We start from the raw sequence: 21,342 nt of genomic DNA on the forward strand, positions 1-21,342 counted from the left end.
CCATAGACTCAAAGAGACTGTTTTAAAGTATAGTTCTGATCATGTCAGACCTCTTTTAAAAAAAATCGTCAGTGGTTCTTCATTGTCTGATAATTGCTCATCATAACACTAGCCACTGTACATTGAAGGTTTGCTTTGTGTCAGGCACTATTCTGAGCGTTTTACATGATCTCACTGAGTTCTTACAGCAGCCTGTGAGGTAGGTACTTTTATTTCTATTTTATAAACAAGGCATGAAAATTTTAAGTAAGTTATTTAGGGTACGTAGCTAATAAGTGGCAAATCTGGTATGTAAACTCAGGCAGCCTGATTTCAGAGCCCCTATTCTTTTCTCTAAATAAGTAGTTTTCCTAAACTACAGTTGAAGACTGTGATCCTAGACCACCTTTCCATAGAGTAGTAGTGTAGCCTCAGTGTTCATGATCACATGACACACAAGGCCATCCTACTTTGTGGTAAAACTAGATTCTATATTCTTCTGATCTCACTAGGACTTTGCCAGCTGTATGAGTTTACTCGTGAGTTTCTCTCATTGGGAGACCTCCCTCTCTTCTTCTTTTTTTTTGAGACAGAGTCTTGCTCTGTCACCCAGGTTGGAATGCAGTGGCACAATCCCAGCTCACTGCAAGCTCCGCCTCCCGGGTTCACGCCATTCTCCTGCCTCAGCTTCACAAGTAGCTGGGACTACAGGCGCCCGCCACCACGCCTGGCTAATTTTTTGTATTTTTAGTAGAGACGGGGTTTCACCGTGTTAGCCAGGACGATCTCTATCTCCGGACCTCGTGATCTGCCCGCCTCAGCCTCCCAGAGTGCTGGGATTACAGGCGTGAGCCATCGCACCCGGCTTTTTTTCTTTTTTCTTTTTTTTTTTTTCGAAATGGAGTCTTGCTCTGTTGCCCAAGCTGTAGTGCAGTGGTGCGATCTCGGCTCACTGCAACCTGTGTCTCCCGTGTTCAAGCAATTCTCTTGCCTCAGGTTGCTGAGTAGGTTGGATTACAGGCACGTGCCACCATACCTGCCTAATTCTTGTATTTTTAGTGGAGACGAGGTTTCACCTTGTTGGTCAGGCTGGTCTGGAACTCCTGACCTCGTGATCCGCCCTCCTCAGCTTCCCAAAGTGCTGGGATTACAGCGTGAACCAGTGATGCAGCCCCTTCTTTTCTTTTAACCCATTCATAGCCAAGTCCTGCTCTGTAGAACTATGGTCATTTGCTTATATCTTTACACTAAAGTCAGACTCATGATGAATTGTTCATTAGTGAGGTCCAACATTGCAACTAATACAATGCCCTGTACATAATATTTATTAAATAAGTGATTTTTTTAATAAGTAGGGATTTAGCAACCATTTTTAGCCCAGTGTATCTCAATATTCTGCACCTGGAAACAAAAACTAGGGCACAAAGCCATACCCCAGACCAAATAGATCAGATCCTCTGGGGATGGGGCCTGGACATTTTTTAAAGCATATATATGATTCCGTGTGCCACAGGGTATAGTTGAGAATCACTGATGAATTAAATTTGCTCCTTTTTTTTTTTTTTCCAGGGAGAGAGTGGAGGCTCAAAATCATGATTTCATACTTGAGAAATAGATTTGTGTTACACATTTTCTGTAGTCGCTAGTTCAGTGGGGGAAATTGTTATATCCCAGCATATTTGCTGTAACTATATGCTAAGACTGATTGTGATCAGTACATTGTACTAAACTGGAGAAATGTTAATTTCTTCCAAATTTCATCTTTTAGGGGCCTAAAGTAATGGCATGATACATGATTTTTATGGAGATGTGCTGGATGACTTGTCATAATATCTCCTAGGGAGGAGACTGTTGAAACTGAATAGCTATCTGGTTTCCACCTGTTAACTGTGTATTTTCAGTAACTGTTCTATTTAGGACATTACAAACCCAAAGTATGTTTCATATTGCCCTATGTCTGGGGATAAAAAAATTTCAAAAGAGGTCATTTTACACTTTTTCCACTGTTTCATCCTCACAACTACTCTCAGAGGAGGGTAGGGCAGGTATCATTAGCTCTATTTTACAGATGAAGAGAAACTCAGTCACTAAGGTCATGTATTTGGTAAGTGATCAAGCTGGGATCAAAACCTGTTTCCTGTGTATCTAACCCATTGCCCTTTTTGCTACACCATAATAGTAGCAAATTGTGTAGTCAGTATTGAGCAAGGCTCTAAAGCAGTGCCCAGGCTAAGGGTTATTTTTGAGGGATATAGGCAGATAGCATCCAAAATAGAATATTAGACATATAGTAAGGCAATATGCATGCAGTTGGGCTAAGTGTCAAGAACCCTGTATCTAGCAATCTAAAATAATCAGATGTAAGCAAATATTTTTTAAAAATAAGAATATAAATTCAGTGTTTTAGAAGAGTGAAGAAACTGGGAATAGCATATTTAGCAGTAGAGGGGATAAGTGAATTTCGGTATATCCTTATGATGTATATTTAACCATTTAGAGCTTTGAAAAAACATAGGAAAATGCTTATGAACTTATATTAGGCAAAAAGGTATCAAACTATAATATGAAATATGAAGAAAAACATGATTGAGTGTATGTGTATATGAAGAAGAAATTGGATTGTAATACATCAAAATGTTGAAAGTATCTAAGTCTGGTTGGTGGGGTTAGAAGTAATCATACTCCTTTTTTTCCAAAAAAATTTTTTTCCCATTTTTTTTGCACAGTGATTGTATTTTCTAGTCAGGAATACATTTCAAAACCAAAAAGCTCATGAAAAAGCCTTTGTAGAAAGAAATTTATGAGTGTCATCAGTGTTTATTGCTAATTAACATCATGACTTAGAAAGCTTATAAATATTAAGTGATTAACATTTTTTCAGTGCAGTTTTGATCAGCCTGCACTGGGATACTTGACTTTCAGTGACTTTTAACAGCAATATATTTTATTGCTTTATTTTGAGGAAAAATATGTTGTTGCAAAAGTCAGGATTTTTTTTTGTATTTCATATTCACTCATTAGAACTTTTTCTTTAAGCGGGGAGCGGGGGGTCTTGCTACATTGCCCAGGCTGGATTCCAGTGCATAGGCTGAAGTTGTCGTCCCCCTTCAGTCTACCCTAAGTACCTGGAACTATAGGCATGAGCTACTGCATCAGGCTAGAACTTTTTTAAAAAATGGAATTTAGACTAGATCCTGAGAAATCAGAAAAATCTTACCATTGTTGCTTATGTTAAATAACTAATTTGATCATTGTCCAAAGGGTGGAATAAAAGGTATAACCACATTTTCCTTTCATAATAATATTTAGTTGTTGGATTTTGCCGAGAAATTATTTAAATGTATTAACCCGTATTCTCTTCCTTGTTATAATTTTGTAGGCTTGCAGGTAGATGTACTAGTTGTTTAAATTTCCCATGATTATTATTCTTCTTTCTATACATAATATCCTATTCAGAATGACAGGTATCTTTTATTATGGCTAGGTCCCAAATTTTCATTAAGAAAACCTAAGAACATTTTTATTTTTATGAGAATTGTAATATATCACCATTTTAAGAAACTCTTAAATGTTATTTAGAAAATGTATTTTTTTTGGCTAGGCGCAGTGGCTCATGCCTGTAATCCCAGCACTTTGGGAGGCCGAGGCGGGTGGATCACCTGAGATCAGGAGTTTGAGACCAGCCTGGCCAACATGGTGAAACCCTGTCTTTACTAAAAATACAAAAAATTAGCTGGGTGTGGTGGCACGCACTTGTAATCCCAGCTACTAGGGAGGCTTAGACAGGAGAATCGCTTGAACCCAGGAGGCGGAGGTTGCAGTGAGCCGAGATTGTGCCACTGCACTCCAGCCTGGGTGACAGAGCGAGACTCTGTCTCAGAAAAAAGAAAATGTATTTTTTTTAAGTGTGCTGAAGTAGTTCACTTTCAGAATGAGGAAACAAAATAAAAAACACAGTAAATAGAGACATTAAAATAGAATCTTCTTGAAAAAAAAGGACAAAATAGAATGTTCCTCCAGTTTTTTTAACTTTTATTAAGGAAAGTTTTAAAATTTCCTTTTGAATTTGAAGGTACAAGTGAAAAAAAGAGTCTTATTAGTCTCAGTTTTTGCATCTGAAAGGACAGTTACTAGGTTAAATAAAAGTGTATATGATGCCATTTTTCCTCAGCAGAAAAGACTTTTTTTTTTATAATTCAAGATATTAATCTTTTGGGATTGAGATGTAATTTAGTGCTGAGTATTCAGTTGTAGGCCAAGATGTTACTGAGTCATCCGGGTCTAAAGGATTTGAGGAAGCTATAAATGGCAGTGTATGATTAAGTTCAAATCTAACATTGTGGCTGGGCGTGGTGGCTCACGCCTGCAATCCCAGCACTCTGGGAGGCCCAGGTGGGCGGATATCTTGAGGTCAGGAGTTTGAGACCAGCCTGGCCAACATGACGAAACCCCATCTCTACTAAAAATACAAAAATTAGCTGGGCATGGTGGCATGTGCCTGTAGTCCCCCCTACTTGGGTGGCTGAGGCGGGAGAATCGCTTGAACCCGGGAGGTGGAGTTTATAGTGAGCCGAGATCATGCCACTGCACTGCAGTCTGGGTGACAGAGTGTGACTATGTCTCAAAAAAACACAAAACAACATTGTTATGTCTCTGATTTATTTTAGGTTTGTGTAATGCCCAAATTGCATGGCTTGACATCATTTCTTAATGTCGTTTTTATTTTAAGTCAGAGCACCATAACATGGTGTGGGAAGTGAAGACAAATCAGATGCCTAATGCAGTACAGAAACTCCTGTTGGTGATGGACAAGAGAGCCTCAGGAATGAATGACTCATTGGAGTTGCTGCAGTGTAATGAGAATTTGCCATCTTCACCTGGATATAACTCCTGTGATGAACACATGGAGCTTGGTAAGCAAAATTAAAAGTTATATAGAAATCTCACTAAGATTCAGATAAATTTTTCTACTTAGCTCGCTTCTCCACCAACCTTGACTGGCTAGAAAGGGATATGAAGTATTTGTATATTAGGAGTTTTCAACATTCTGTTACTGCTTTTAAAATACTACTTAAAACCAACATGAGTTGGGCTATTTATGGTTATCGTAGAGACTCATTTACAGATTGTTAAATTAAACTACTTTACTTTGTGTATAAAGATTGGACCCCACTTGTGGCTTTTCGAAAGATGCTACTTTTGAAGTATACTCGAGAGAGCTCAGTAAAATATGCTTAGCCACTCTTCATGGCAGATTTGCTGGTATGATGTGGAAATTATAGTGGACCCTTGAAACCTGAGGATCTGACCTTTATGGTTGTCACTGTTGCTAAACTACTCCTGGAGATGTGTGACCTGTAGAAACGTGTAAGTTTGTTGAGGTGTGTTTTTGAATTGTATTGCTTCGAGGCTGGTGTTCAGGAGTATGGAGCTAATGAGTGACCTTGGCTTGCTGCCCAGCTTTTCAGCTTGGCTTTGCCCCCATTTAATATATGGGGGCTTCCTTCATGTTTATAAAAACCCTGGGGAGAAGATACAGCTGTCTTAATTTTACAAATGATGAAATGGAAGAGATTATGTACTGCGGTAATGTTTGGAAATTTGGAGATCTTAAGCTCTTGGGACACATAACCTGCTTGAATGCCAAGGATTTTCTGGGCCCTAGTATTTATTGAGTACTGGTTACTTTTGAGCAAGGAGTGCCATTTTAATCAGGTAGTTGATCTTCCTCAGTTTTTGGTTTAAGGAGGAACTCAGAAACTTAGAGCCCAGGGGAGTAAAATAACATGCCCCTTCCACCTATGACTTCGTTTAAAAAGTAATTTCCTGAACTTCAGAAACAGAAATGAACCCTTTGCAGTAAATAAATGTTGGTCAAAGGCAATGAGGGAAAGGAAATAGCTATATCAGCATGACAATTGTAGGGTAGAATTATTTTAAATTAGTGTGATGTTCCAGAACTTGGCTCCTTCATGACTCCATGAAAGAAGTCAGTTTTTACAAATGGATATCCCGTGTCAGTACTTCTAATTAAAACATTTCAGTTTGGCTTGGCGTGATGGTTCATGCTAGTAATCCCAGCACTTTGGGAGGACAAGGTGGGAGGATCATTTTGAGACCAGGAGTTCAAGACCAGCCTGGTCACCGTAGCGAGATCTCATCTCTACAAAAAATTTCTTTACAAATTAGCTGGGCATGGTAGGCACATGCCTGTAGTCCTAGCTACTTGAGAGGCAGAGGCGTGAGGATCACTTGAGCCCAGGGGTCCAAGGCTTCAGTGAGCTATAATTGTACCACTGCACTCCAGTCTGGGCAACACAGTAAGACCCTGTCCAGAAAAAAAAAAACCAACAAATTTTTTTTTTTTTTTTTTTTTAAAGATAGGACATTTCAGTTTTAGTAGACTGTTCTGGAATATTTGCCTGAATAGGAATTATACATACTTTTATAGTGACATTTAGGAGACTAGAAATTTTCTTGACTTGTATATTTAAGGGACCCAATAGGTTTATGGAGTTTGTAGGTATGTGTTTCATGGAGAGTTTTTTTTTTTAAGCCTTCAAGATGCTTTTTCTTCCCTACTACATACACACATACATACAGACATATATATAATTCTTTTAAAGAATATGTATATAATTTTTTTTAAGAATTCAGTATTTTGGAATTCAGTGTTCCTTATAGTGCTTGGTGTGTGCATGAGTGGTACTTGGGTAATATTTCTAGTCATCTTATGGGGAGCTGAAAGCGTATCATGAACTGCCTTTTAGGAATGCACTTACAGGAAAAAATAACCAATAAATAACCAGTAAATATTAACAAGTTCAGAATTTATTAGTAAAAAGAAATACTTTAACACAGAGTTGTGTAAGTAGTAGCTCAATATTTATGTGATCTATATTATCATTATGGAAATTATTGTTTTCATTATAGTCTGTATAACAGGTTATTAAAGTATGTGAGTACTAAGTCCATATTGCACACATAAAATGCCTTTTTCTTCATTAACTTACTAATGTAAAAATGTCTCAGTGGCATATGGATCACTCCTAGGTGAGGTACAAAAAACTAGGGGGAATAAAAAGCAGAAAACACAAACCAAACCATGTTTTTCCAGTCTGTGAACAGAATGTTAAATTTATGATTTTCCTCTCTCAAAATTAATTAGCTAAAATTGAAGACTTCTCTTTTAACTGCAGTTATAATATTGTTCCTTGTATTAGTAATTTCCTTTTTATGATTTTGAGTGTGCTTATTTGCAGATGACCTTCCTGAACTTCAGGCAGTTCAAAGTGATCCTACCCAATCTGGCGTGTACCAGCTGAGTTCAGATGTTTCACATCAAGAATACCCAAGATCATCTTGGAACCAAAATACCTCAGACATACCAGAAACTACTTACCGTGAAAATGAGGTGGACTGGCTAACAGAATTGGCAAATATTGCGACCAGTCCACAAAGTCCACTGATGCAGTGCTCATTTTACAATAGGTAGGAGCATTAATTATATTTTTATTTAAAAATTCTATCATTACACAAAGGTTTTATTTAAAAATTTTTCTAGTTTAAAAGTAATAATGCTGTAAATTATTAGAGTTTAAATTAAGTCATTAGAATTAAGCTCCTTATCTAATGATCAAAGACTGATTTCACTCACTACCATGATTTCCTATTTTGAGAATTAGATGAAGGTGATAATGAGAACCATAGAGTAAAAAATATTTGTAAATGTTTAAAATAAGTTAGACCATGAAATACTTTTACTATACATTTCTGCATATAGGAATGAAAATTGTATTTCTCTAAAGAAGCAGAGTTGTAATCAAGATTATATTTTAAACTTTTATCAACCTTGAGTTGGGTTCCTTTTGGTCTAGGTTTATTTCTTCCATAGTTTATGTGGCCTTATGTTATTTGCCTGTTTGCTAATTCTAAAATTTGCTAATATTAAAATCTTAAACTTTACAAAAGTGGATTCCCATTGGTAAAAATCACTGTTTCATATATCCAGACAGAGTTTAAGAAAATGAGTAGTTGTGCTATGAAATTATGGAAGCTTCCAGCTAATATGCCTAGGGAGACCTAAGTGGAAAACACTTCATTATTTATCCCTAAAAAGAAATGGATAAATATGACAGTTTATAAGGGAGAGAAATGCCCATATTTGCACACCTGTGAGTGGAAAATGATAGACCAGAGTTTTATACTAGGTAATGTAGGAATAATTGTAAATTTTGTTAGTGCTCTTGAGTGTAATGCATTGCTAAAGAATAAACTTACCAGGAATGAAATCTCACTTTTCTTGTAACCCGTTAAGTTGTGCTGCTTTTCTTACATTTAGCAGGCTATTGATCGTGACTAGAGCAAATTGAATTTACTTCAGTTTAATTCCATGTTCGTTTCCACAGGAAAGAAAACTTCCTTTCAGAGTTCTTACTTCCTTTATAGTCCAAGTTTTCATTGTAATCTTAATACTCAAAAAGCTAAAAATCCTTTTATTTATTTATTTTTTTAAAAAAACCTGATTTAGGAAGGGGAACATCACATTCCAGGGACTGTTGTGGGGTGGGGGGAGGGGGGAGGGACAGCATTAGGAGATATACCTAATGCTAAATGACGAGTTAATGGGTGCAGGAAATCAACATGGCACATGGATACATATGTAACAAACCTGCACATTGTGCACATGTACCCTAAAACCTAAAGTTTAATTAAAAAAAAAAAACAAAACAAAAAAACCTGATTTAACTATTGGATTTTTTTTCTTTCTCTAGAGAAAATACTTTTTTTCACTTTTTACAGCGGAGTCATAGGATTAGGAATACAGTTTATGGAAAGTGAGTAAACCCTTCAGAAGAAAATCAGTGTAAATAAAAACATAAGACATAAGGAAAGGAGTATCTCCCTGAGGATGTATTATTCTGTCCAGCATTTTGAGTAATGCTCTGCTGTCTGGCTTACCTCCTAACACTGTCTGCTCATGCAGCTTATTGTTGGGTGTTAAACTGTATTACTGAGCTTTGATATCTGAAGTCTTAATTGTATAGTTAAGGAGTTGAGGACAGGTAAAAATTTATATTACTCCTGAATAGATAGAGAGATGAAGAAATCAATGCTGTTAGTGTTTGGACGTGTTTAGCATGTTAATTTTCACAGAGTATTGAGGCCATATACATTTTAGAATATCACATTGTTCCTTCATTTTTATTTATTTTTACTTTTCGTTACTTCTATTTTAAATGGTTAAATAGAAGAACTGATAAAACTCACTTTTTAAAAATTAGGCAGTCAGGGATGAACACAAGGAATATTTAGCAGTTTGGCCATTCTCTGATACTTCATATGTAACTAAATGTGTAATAACAGGATGGGCAGTTTTTGGGCAAAAGATGAAACATCCAGCATATAATTTGAAATAAAAAATTGGAGCGTATGCTACAATGCATGGAAATCTGAGGGCCTTTTGATTTAAGGAGTGATATGAACATGAAAGTATAGATCCTTACCTAAAAGTAATTTCTGGAAAGGTACAATGAAAAATGTTAAGGAGGATAAAGTAGAAATTGAAGGGCTAATACAATTTCTCAGGAAATAAGGGAAAAATTGGAAAGATGTCCTTTCTCTCTTTTTTGTTTTTGTTTTTTTGAGATGGAGTCTTGCTCTGTCGCCCAGGCTGGAGTGCAGTGGTGCAATCTTGGCTCACTGCAAGCTCCACCTCCTGGGTTCACGCCATTCTCCTGCCTCAGGCTCCCGAGTAGCTGGGACTACAGGCACCCACCACCATGCCTGGCTAGTTTTCTGTATTTTTAGTAGAGATGGGGTTTCACTGTGTTAGCCAGGATGGTCTCGATCTCCTGACCTCGTGATCTGCCTGCCTCAGCCTCCCAAAGTGCTGAGTGGGATTACAGGCATGAGTCACCGCACCCGGCCCTTCCTCTCCTTTTTAAAAAGAGTATTAGTACAGACATGCATAAACTTTTTCTGTTAAGGACCAGATCTCTATTTGGCATCTCAGACAATTATCCTGATTTGGGACCTTACCTTCAGATGGTTTTCCCTCCTCCACCTGGCTGTCTTCCTCTCTGCTTCCTTTCTAGACTGCTGACTCCATACACATCATTCGTCATCCTTTATAGGCTTATTTCTTTCTGTTACCCCACCCATGAATATCTGGTCTGTTTGTGAGGGAAGGATCTGGGTATGCTCCTGGAAGCTCCATATACTCTAAAGGGAGCATTGTCTGGTAAAAGAGACTTTTGAGGGGAAGAAAAGAGGGGAAGGGATAAATTTTTTTAAGGTGATCTTTGAGGAGAAAAAATGACTAGACCTTATATGTAGTTGCTTTTCAGCAAGTTTGTATTAGAAAACAAGAAATAGTGTCCAGTTACAAGGAGGGCGGATAGGCTGCTCTCTGCTATAAAAAGTTTAAGCATTTTTGCTTAAGGTAGTTCTTCTATCTACCCAGTGATACGTGGTTGGTAGATAAAGAGTTCAGAGTTGGTTACACTAAGCTTAAATGCTGCCTTCATACTGAGACTTACTGAGTACATCAAAGTAGAAGAAAGAAATGGATAGGACGCCCTGCATAAGGGGGGGTATTACCATTCACAGATGAAATATACACATGTATACGTATTGATAGAAAAATGAATGGGATAAATAAATGAAACTGTAGTGATAATTTAAAATATATTGTCAAATCTGAAAAAAACGGTGTCTAAAATGTGTGAGGAGGGTTTGGATAAGGAGTTAAGGAATATAATTATAAAATGAAATCTTGCCGTCTTTCCTAGTGTTTACCATAAATGTGTTCAATGTAATAACATTGGCATTTTAAATATGAAGTTCTTTCATTAATAGGAAAGATCTACTTTAAGGACCTATGCTTATGGTTGAAACTGTTGCTTTATTTTAGATCATCTCCTGTACACATCATAGCCACTAGCAAAAGTTTACATTCCTATGCACGCCCTCCACCAGTGTCCTCTTCTTCGAAGAGTGAACCAACCTTCCCTCATCACCATTGGAAGGAGGAAACACCAGTAAGACATGAAAGGGTAAGTTTATTTATGAGGTTAAACTTTTACAAAGTTTGCACAACAGTTGAAATACATTAACGTTCCCCATAGGAAATAGTCTTACTGTTCTGTTAGTGATCTGGATTTGATTTTATATACAGCTCTACTATGTGTTAGGAAAGCTTATTATTAATGGGGATGTGCATATAACTAAAGCTTCCAAAAACTTTGTGTGTGTCTTTTTTTTTTTTTTTAGCAAATTCTCCCACAGCCTGACAATCTTCAGTTTTTGAAGACATTATATTTTCCCTAAGTTTAGAATTATTAAGTTATCCACCTATAAGCATGGGCCTAAAGACGTGGGATGAAAACAGATATTAAAAGGTATATTTTAAAAACAAAAAAGTTGATAATATTTTTCTCCATAGGCAAATAGTGAGTCAGAATCTGGCATTTTCTGCATGTCCTCCCTGTCAGATGATGATGATTTGGGATGGTGCAATTCCTGGCCTTCAACTGTCTGGCACTGTTTTTTGAAAGGTAAAAAAAAAAAAAAACCTTGAATTTTCCACAGCTTACTTGTCTAGTACAGTCACGTGTCTAATACTTGTTTTCTACCTAAACCTTAGGCACACGACTGTGCTTTCATAAGGGAAGCAATAAGGAATGGCAAGATGTTGAAGATTTTGCTAGAGCTGAAGGCTGTGATAATGAGGAAGATCTTCAAATGGGCATTCAAAAGGTTGATTTAAAATTCTTAAAAAATTTTTCAAAATCTTTCAAAATGAAACAAGATTTATTGTTAATCTACAGAAATATTCTCCATTCACTTTCATATTTAAATGACGTCGTACATTTTAGGTAGAGCATTTTTGTGACCACTCATTGCTTAGTCTGATGGGGAGGAGCAATGATTTTAGGTTTGCCTTTCTAACATGCTTTCGTGGATGGGAAATAGTATATTTCTTGGTGCTTCTTTGTGTTTTATACACTTTACAATGGGGAAAACTGCTATTAAAAATAGTAATGAGGCCAGGCACAGTGGGTCATGCCTGTAATCCCAGCACTTTGGGAGGCTGAGACGGGTGGATCACGAGGTCAGAAGATCGAGACTATCCTGGCTAACATGGTGAAACCCCACCTCTACTAAAAATACAAAAAAATTAGCTGGGCGTGGTGGTGGGCGCCTGTAGTCCCAGCTACTCAGGAGGCTGAGGCAGGAGAGTGGCGTGAACCCGGGAGGCGGAGCTTGCAGTGAGCCGAGATTGCGCCACTGCACTCCAGCCTGGGCAACACGCTGAGACTCTGTCTCAAAAAATATATATATATTTATATGTAATGAATAAATAAACTAACCAAAGCCTTGCCTTAGGTAATCTACAAAGTGATTAATTCCCCTGTAGATTATTGACAGTCAATTATATTAAATTACTTTATATAAATTGTTTTATATTAAGTTACTAAAACTAGCATTTTCTAAGTTGATGAGCAAAAGCAGTAGCAACCAATATTAGGATAAAGTCGACACCTTCCACTTTGAAATTTTTAATTTCTCCATCTCTCCTGTAGGCAAGAAAATGGGCATGTGAAGTGTGATTGTACAAATTCTTTTTTTGATCCTGCTGTGTCTCACTATTAAGTCTCTTGAGAGAAATTGTCCTGTCTTGGCTGCCTTTAGTTTCCTCCCCTTGCTTTACTCTTCACTTCAGTGAAGTTCACAATAGTCTAACTTTGGCCTCTAGTACTCTACAAAACTTGTCTGAAAGGTTACTAGCTTTATTCTGATTTCTAGGATGAGAGACCTCGTTTGTTCTGTTTGACATCTGTACAACATTTGACACATTGGGTTAGTTCTTGACATTGTCTTCCCTTGATTTGTGTAGCATGGCAGCGTCCTGATTCGCAGTCTTTTAGGCCTGGTACTTGACTGCCCGCAATGCTGAATATTAGACAAGATTCTTCCCCCTTCACTTTCTTCACCAGTTCTTCTCTCCTGATAATGTCAGCAGCACCTCCATCACGTCCTGTGGAATGCACTCTGGACTTGGAGACAGGAAACCTGGGCTCTCTTTGTAGCTTCTCCAGCAATTACCTGTGTTACTGATCTTAGGCAGATTGTTAATCCCTCTGAGTATTGGCTTCCTGATCTGAAAAATGGGATTGGATTAGTTTTAAGGTCTCCTGCAGCCCTGAGAATGGGAAGATTTTGTAATTTCGTTATTTGCCAATCTATGTCTATGACCTTCACCTGCACATTTCCAGCTGCATGTTAGACATCTTTGCATGAATATCAGTCAGTTCTTTGAACTAAGCTTAGTGTGAACAAAACTGCCCTTACCTTTTTATTCCTCCTCTTGGCTTACTTTTCTCCTATTCTTTTAAAGTTATTATTATCATCCTTCTTGATTACCAGATTCAAAACCATGAAGTTGTCTTTTACTATTCTGTTTCTTCCCTTTATTTATATTCATTTGATTCTAATTCTGTAAAGATTTTTAAGTCATCCTCTCTTATTCATTACCTTGTTCTTGGATTAGCGTAATTATGATTGGATACTATAGCAAGCTTTTGGCGTGTTTGTCTCCTTTGTTTTTCTGTGAATGTAAGGGTAAGGATCACGTTTGTTAGTGTTTGTATTTTCAGATCCTACCATGTGGCATGTGTTAAATGCTCAATATTCATTGAATTTAAATGTTTCTGGTTCTATTACTATTGCATTTGTCAATTCAGGTCTATAATAGGTGTCTCTCATTATATCCTCAGGTAATTGAATATGAGATCTTTTCTTCTGTAGAGTCTCTTCTTATTTACCATCATCTTAAAAATTGACAGTCATGCTGATAAAAACACTTTGATTGATTTCCCAATACCTTCTAAGCAAAAAGTGTAAGTACTTTGCCTGTCTTTAAGAGGCCTTTACTAACTGGCCTCTCCTTATTAGCTTTATTTGCCCCAAATCTGAACTCACCTTGTATTTTTAGCAAATACTCAGCACTCCCCAAAGTTGTTAATTACAAATTTGTTGGTGCAAGGCATGTCCTTTCGTCTTTCTAAATTGCATTCTTCTTTTAAATCTCAGTTCCAATTGGAATTGAAAATCCTCCTTAATCTCTCTTTTGGTATTAATAACTCTTTATTAAACTGCATCACCATTATTTATACCTGAGTGAAAGTGCTTATTCCAGTCTAGTTATTTATATATGTGTCTTTCTTCACTACCGGGTTTGAAAGCTCTTTAATGGCAGGGATCCTGTCTTGGTTATTTTTACCTTTTCCACAAAGTCTTACATGTAATGGGAACTTCACAGTGTTTTGAATTGAACATTTCAATTCACTCACGCTATGCATATATTTTCAGGGCTATGGTTCTGATGGTCTAAAGTTGTTATCACATGAAGAAAGTGTATCATTTGGCGAGTCTGTACTGAAGTTGACTTTTGATCCTGGTACAGTAGAAGATGGTTTACTTACCGTAGAGTGTAAGCTGGACCACCCTTTCTATGTTAAAAATAAAGGTAGGGCTTGAATTGCATTTGTAGTTAACTTTTTTTAAACAAAGCTTCTTAAATCTGTAATTATGTCTGTAGCTTTGATGATTAAGAAAAAATAATTTGAGGGGAAAACGTCTTTCAAACTAAATAAAAAACTACCATAGGGAATGCTTACAATAATACCTAATGGTGCGTAAGTATCTTAGCAGTCAGGTGGAACTTTATTTCTTGTATGAGAAATTTTTAGATTCATGTAGCATACTATAATAAGCTATTACCTTGGTATAGTTTGGGGAATGTAGTGATCTGGTAATCACATTTTCATTAAGAGTTACCAAATATGATATAAACCGGAGTCACTCTTCAGAGCCTTATTACAGTAACACCATGTTAAACATAATTTTATAATTCAGAGACTATTTCATGGTCTCAGTCATTTATCACTTATTGTAGACTGACGGAAGTGCTGATTGATAGAGGAGCTCTATATATAATAAAATGCTGAATGATAAGCTAGTTTTGGAGGGCTTTTACATTGCTGAAAGGAAATACTTATCTAGTACTTTATTGTAAAGATACATGACTTGTGTTAGAGAATCTCTTGAGACTTAGCAATAACTTTTTAAGATATAGAAATGGTATGTCTGTTCTAAAGTAGGGTGCTTTCTGTGAGTCCTCATCCTTTATGCAACATTGTTTAACTTTAGGTTGGTCATCATTTTATCCAAGCTTGACTGTGGTACAGCATGGCATTCCATGTTGTGAAGTTCATATTGGCGATGTATGTCTACCTCCTGGACACCCCGATGCCATTAATTTTGATGATTCAGGTGTTTTTGATACATTTAAAAGGTAATATTGGATTAATTCTTTGTTTTATTTTCCTCTTAAAGTTTGCCCTTCATTTCCCTAATGATTGTTAAGTCAGATATTTAGGAAGTTCAGTCTTTAAAGATTTGAGAATTATAAAAGAATTATTAAGAGGAAAGTATGAAATGAAAACATATTAGGTAATTAAAGTATAATAGTTAACAGAGTTTTGCATATAGTTGTCATATAGGAAAATTGAGTTTATAAAACATTTAGGATTAGATTAGGAAGAATATCACGTTACATGACCAAGAGTTTAATGGTTCATCTTTGATAGTGATATCTGGCCCGTTGTTTTTAAACAGCTTATAAATCTCATGTGTTTTTTGTAGTTAACTGTATTTTTCTTGATATAATAGTTAACTGTATCTTTGTTTAATACTCATTTTGACCAAGGGCATTAGTTGCATGGTTTAACAAATAGTGGAAAATAGCCCAAACTTGACATCTAGAAAGGCTGAGAGAGGGAAGTAGTTATTCCTGAGATCACATTGCTAGTAAGAGGCAGAATAGGACAAGAACCCATGTGTCCTGACTCCAGAAGGTTGGCCAGCTATCTTCATTTATATGGGACTTTCCTGGTTTTTGTGCTGAAAGTCCAGCTTTCAGGAAACCCCTCAGTCCTAGACAAACTGGAACAGGTCACCTTGCTCCTAGAAGGAACCCAGAGAAAGTCTGTGTGTAGATATCTGGGATTTAAAGACTCATTCTTTCTTTAAGATAATTATCAAATCCATAGGCATGTATTGGCACTAAGTAGAGAATTCTCAAGAGTCCCTGCTGGCCTGTAGATTTTATTTCATTCAGTTTAATTAGTATGTTTTATATATCATGAGGATGAGTGACACTATTATTAAAAAAGCAAATTGCATAGGGCCTGACACAAGCCACATGTTCAATAAATGTCTACAAGCTTATGCTCTTAATGCTGTTTGATTACATCCCTCATATACACTCTTTTTTGAAAAACTAGAAAAATGAGTCAAAATTTTAAGGACCGATATGATACTTAGGATATATAGATTAGTAATAACTCCTATGTTTTGGTGAGACTGTAACCTGATGGAAAAATTTTGGAAGATAATTTGGCTTTATCTTGTAAAGGTGAGTATCAGCAATTTCATTCCTCTTTTATATATATTCTAGAGAAGTAAATTCTTGTAGTCATGCTTAAGGAGATGGTGCAAGTAAGTTTGTAGCTGTATTGCTCATGATAGCAAAAATGTGGAAACAGTATCAATACGTATTAACTGGAGAGTGAATCCATGAAGTGTGATATAATCATATAGTGGAATTAGTGGAAAATGAATGAACCTTAGCTATAAACTTTAAAACATGGATCAATTTTTAAAACAACATTAAGTAAAAATAAGTCTTGGAAATATACAGTATGAGTCTATTTTATGAAATCATGTTCCTTAGAAATAAATAAAATAACCCTTATATATGGTTTGTAATACACATTATATAATTATATCAGGGGTCCCTAAAGACTAGCCCCCAGAATTGATGATTTGCTCAGAGAATTCACAAGACTGCACGTAGTTGTGCTCATGGCTATGATGTATTATGGCAAAAAGATGCTACTACGAAGCAAAATTGGGAAAGGGAAAAGATGTGGGGTGAAGTCTGGGGGAAGCCAGGCTTCCGGGGATCCTCTCTCAGTGGAATTAAGGGCATGTTGTATTCCCCAGCAGTGGGCTGTGACAACATAAATGAAATGTCGTCTCCTAGGGAAGCTTGTTAGGCGCACTTGGCACCTAGAGTTTTTATTGAGAGCAGTCACGTAGGTTTCTTCTGCTTGGCACATACCAAAATCCAAACTTCCAAAAGGGAAGCAGGCATTCAGAGTAAACTGTGTTGTTTGTACATCCAGCTTAGGCACAGTAAACTACTCTTCTCGGTTGTGGGAATGATGGGACCCCTCAGAATCCAAGTTCTAGATATTAGTCAAGGGTCAACCTTGTAAGTAGACTTTTGAAAGGATAGCAGTCATTTCTGCATAATGAAACACTGTATCTTATATATTAAGAAAGATATTAATATAACCAATGCTACTATAGTATTCATATGTTGTATTTATGAGTAATATTTTCATAATAAAATTGAAAAAGGAATGATAAACATTCAGGAGAGTGGTTATTTCTGGGGGTGGCAAATATGGAACTTAAAGTGATACTAGAAATATTCTTAATTTGGATTGTGGGTTCACTCATTTATTTGTATGCTTCATAACTTACATATATATGTAAAGTTTACATATTATTACTAGCACAAAACTTTTTTAAAGTAAAAGGGAAAACTTGCCTGCCTAATTCCTGTTTTTCTGAGATAGCAAATTCTTACCATTTGATCTCACTGAATAATAATCACTCCCAAGATGATGTTAGTCACTGGTCTCATTTTACTGTTGAGTGACTTCAGTATAACAGTGGGAGCACCCACCCTGCAAAGGAGTGGAAATGGGTGGTATCATCATGGAGAAACCAGGAAAAAATTGAGAAGCTGAAAGTGACTATATTTTCACTGTGGATTAGACTGGTTAAGGGAGCCGATGCCTGGCCTAGGGGGAGGGCAAGAAGAGAAAGAGGTAAGAAGAGGAAAAAGTCCAAGTGGGACTGTTCGAAGCAAACTCTCGGGTCATGATTTACAGAGGACATGTGAGTAGTTTCTAGCTCGGGAAGAATCAGAAGTCAGCAATCAGTTGATGAGCTCTCATACATAATTCAAGGTTCTGTTGTAAGTAGCCCATTCTGAAACATTGAGAATTGAGGCCAACATTGAGAATCTAGGCCTCAGGCGGGTTTAAAACAGTCAGTTTTGACTTTTTGAAGTTGACATTTCTGTTCAAGTAATATGATTTAACAAACTTACTGAGTGCCTACTATATATATAATGTTAATTTGTTTAATATTAATTACCCTATTTGTAGATTATATCCTCATTTTACAGGGAGAAGTAAAGTTGAGAGAGGTTAAGGAACATGCCCAAAACAAAGGCAGTTAGTATCAGAATTAAGATTCAAGCCCATGTCTTGTAAAGATTCCAAATTTTGAGTTCCCTAGCTACTCACCTAAGATACTTCTACAATAATAGATACTCCTAATGGCGAAATACACTGTGCCAGCCTCTGCCCTGTGTCTTATGTTTATTGTTCTTTTTGGCACCACTGCATAGCATAGATTTATTTTACAGATAAGTAAACTGAGGCTACAGGGTTTATTTAACTTGCCCAAGGTCATATTACTAGCTGGAATTTGAACTCAGTTAAAATTTTCCATTATTATGTTATTCAAAATTGATTAAAAAATGAGTTAAGAATGGCCATGCCTCTTTGCTTCCAGTCTAGAGAAGGAAATGGATTAGTAAATGTATACAGTAAATGTACATGCTGATTGAGAGGCAGTGTAGCCTGATAGGAACGTGAGCTCGATCTGGACTGCCTGGATTCAAATCCTGGCTCTGCAATTGATTTGCTATGGAAGCTTGAGTAAATTAATATTTCTATGGCTCCTTTAAAATCTGTAGAATGGGGATAATATTGGAAGGATTAAATAAGTTAACATATGTGACATGGTTAATAGGCACTACATTATTGTGGAGTTTGCTATTAAGACTAATTATTAGACAGTGAAGTGGGAACAGGCATTCTAAGCTTAAGGAATGGCATGTACACAAAGTAGAGCTGTGAAAGGCACATTTGGGTACAGTTGCTTTAGTGAAGAGAATGAATACTTACCTAAGGTAGTATAGCAAAAGATGAAGCTGTTTTTAAAGACTCTATGTCATTACTGCTGCAGTAATGTTAGTCATTGAATTTTGTGATTGAATATTTAAAACTGATTTAAGTTGTATCCATAATGGAAGTAGATGATAGTTATATTTGTGCCACTAGATGGTGGAGTTTTCAAATTTTAGTAATTAGTTTACCCAGTATCTTTTAGTATTTTAAATTGTAATCATTTTCCATCAGTAGAAATGGGTGATTTTGTGTCAGTGCTGAAGTTTGCTGTTTTTCTAAATTATGTATGGGAGGGGCTGAAGATATCTTACAGAAACTGCAAACCTAGAAGGCAGACATTGTTTTCCTGACATAATACTGATTGCTAAGCATTCATTAGGTAATTTTGGAGTCATAGTTTAAGTACATTTATTTCATGCAATACTTTTCAGAAAAAAGACATTGTGTGCTTGATAATTGGTAGAAGTCATATACTGTGTGTAGTCAGTGGCATGGACCGCCCTCATTCCTTTGGCGGTTTCCATCTATCTTTAGAATTTTGTAATCTCATGTTTTACCTTTAGGCAGATGGTATTCCTGTAGCTAATATTAACCTATTTTGATGTATTACTGGAATTTCTGTTTCAGGGAAGGAAGTAGGAGCTAGGTTCAGATTAGAAGCTGAATAAAAGGTTTCCTGCCAAGAAGATAGAAAAGTACTATAGGCAGAAAGAGAGTTAATGCTGGAACAAAAGAGAATTCTTTAGCTTATTTCCATGTCTATGTAAACCGAACATACAGAACAAAATGTGGCCTTTCCTGACAAAGACGGGTTTTTACAATGAACTTTATGTTATTAGGCTATGTTATAGTTCATGGATGGCCTTTCTGGAGACTGATGTATGTATGGCTTTCTTTACCGAAACAAATGACCCAGATTATTCGGCATTTTAAGTTCCTTTATTTACTTTTTATTTTTTTTGAGACGGAGTCTCACTCTGTTGCCCAGTTGGAGTGCAGTGCCGTGATCTGCCTCCCGGGTTCAAGCGATTCTCCTGCCTCAGCCACCTGAATAGCTGGGATTACAGGCATGTGCTGCCACGCCTAGCTGATTTTTGTATTTTTGGTAGAGATGGGATTTCACCATGTTGCCCAGGCTGGTCTTAAACTCCTGACCTCAGGTGATCCACCCACCTCGGCCTCCCAAACTGTTGGGATTACAGGCGTGAGCCACCAGGCCTGTCCTTAAGTTCCTTTAGCCACATTTAACAGCTTTTCACTGCCTTTCCCAACCTTTTGTTTTCTCTAGTATTTAGTCCTTAGGCCTGGTATGTTGCCTGCCACTCCATTTTAATTTTCTAGGTCTGGGTGCCTATAGGCCAAGAAACCATATTGTCAAATTTGTCCAGAAATGAATTTAAAGTAAGAATAAGTGGGTTGTGTAGGATTTGGAGGAGTTACTTGCTATGAATAAAGTATGCTAATTATAACATTCCTTTGGGGGGGTTCAAAGTGTTTTTTTAAGCTTTTGTATTATCTGCAGAGGTTTTTTTAAAAAATTAATTTTAGCACATACACAGATTTCATTTTATAAGCAACTGTCAGTGGCAAAAGTTGTTAGTGTTGGTAACATGATACAGGGGGAAATGCACTGAAATTTCCAATCAGATGTTAAGTTTGTTTTTTTAACCTGCTTTTTAGAGATCAGAGAATTCGAAATTGAATTAAAACCTTATTTTTTTTAAATTTTATAGCTATGACTTCACACCTATGGATTCTTCCGCAGTTTATGTGTTAAGTAGTATGGCTCGCCAGCGTCGTGCATCTTTGTCTTGTGGAGGACCTGGTGGTCAAGACTTTGCAAGATCTGGATTCAGTAAAAACTGTGGCTCACCTGGATCATCACAGCTCTCTTCCAATTCTTTGTATGCTAAAGCTGTCAAAAACCACAGCTCAGGGACTGTGAGTGCCACTTCTCCTAATAAGTGCAAAAGACCAATGAATGCCTTCATGCTTTTTGCCAAAAAATACAGAGTTGAATATACTCAGATGTATCCAGGGAAAGATAACAGGTAAAAATAGTGATAATTCTGATTATAATAAATGAGTAACACTTCAATACGGTTCATGGTAACTGGAATAGTTAAGTAAACTTATTCTTTAATAGCTTTTATTCAACTCTTATGTTGACTTTTTTTTTTGAGACGGAGTCTTGCTGTGTCACCCAAGCTGGAGTCCAGTGGTATGATCTGAGCTCACTGCA

The 21,342-nt window shown here is 36.7% G+C and overlaps 1 protein-coding gene across 5 annotated transcripts in view; it reads left to right on the plus strand.

The window, feature by feature from the left end:
- Positions 1-21,342, plus strand: part of HBP1 (HMG-box transcription factor 1) — a 34,097-nt gene that overhangs the window by 5,963 nt on the left and 6,792 nt on the right. For 3 of the 5 annotated variants that reach the window (XM_003268137.4, XM_003268138.4, XM_030825935.1), the window contains exons 2-9: positions 4,709-4,892; positions 7,242-7,470; positions 10,895-11,036; positions 11,426-11,537; positions 11,627-11,739; positions 14,356-14,512; positions 15,196-15,340; positions 20,834-21,151. In XM_003268137.4, the coding sequence (XP_003268185.1) occupies positions 4,709-4,892; positions 7,242-7,470; positions 10,895-11,036; positions 11,426-11,537; positions 11,627-11,739; positions 14,356-14,512; positions 15,196-15,340; positions 20,834-21,151 (1,400 nt within the window). Of the gene's footprint in view, positions 1-1,131; positions 2,084-4,708; positions 4,893-7,241; positions 7,471-10,894; positions 11,037-11,425; positions 11,538-11,626; positions 11,740-14,355; positions 14,513-15,195; positions 15,341-20,833; positions 21,152-21,342 lie in introns of those variants that run through there. The other 2 variants (XR_004033002.1, XM_030825934.1) reach the window with 2 other exon arrangements.

The sequence above is a fragment of the Nomascus leucogenys genome, chromosome 13 (genome assembly GCF_006542625.1).
Source record: "Nomascus leucogenys isolate Asia chromosome 13, Asia_NLE_v1, whole genome shotgun sequence".
NCBI classification, from domain to species: Eukaryota; Metazoa; Chordata; class Mammalia; order Primates; family Hylobatidae; genus Nomascus; species Nomascus leucogenys.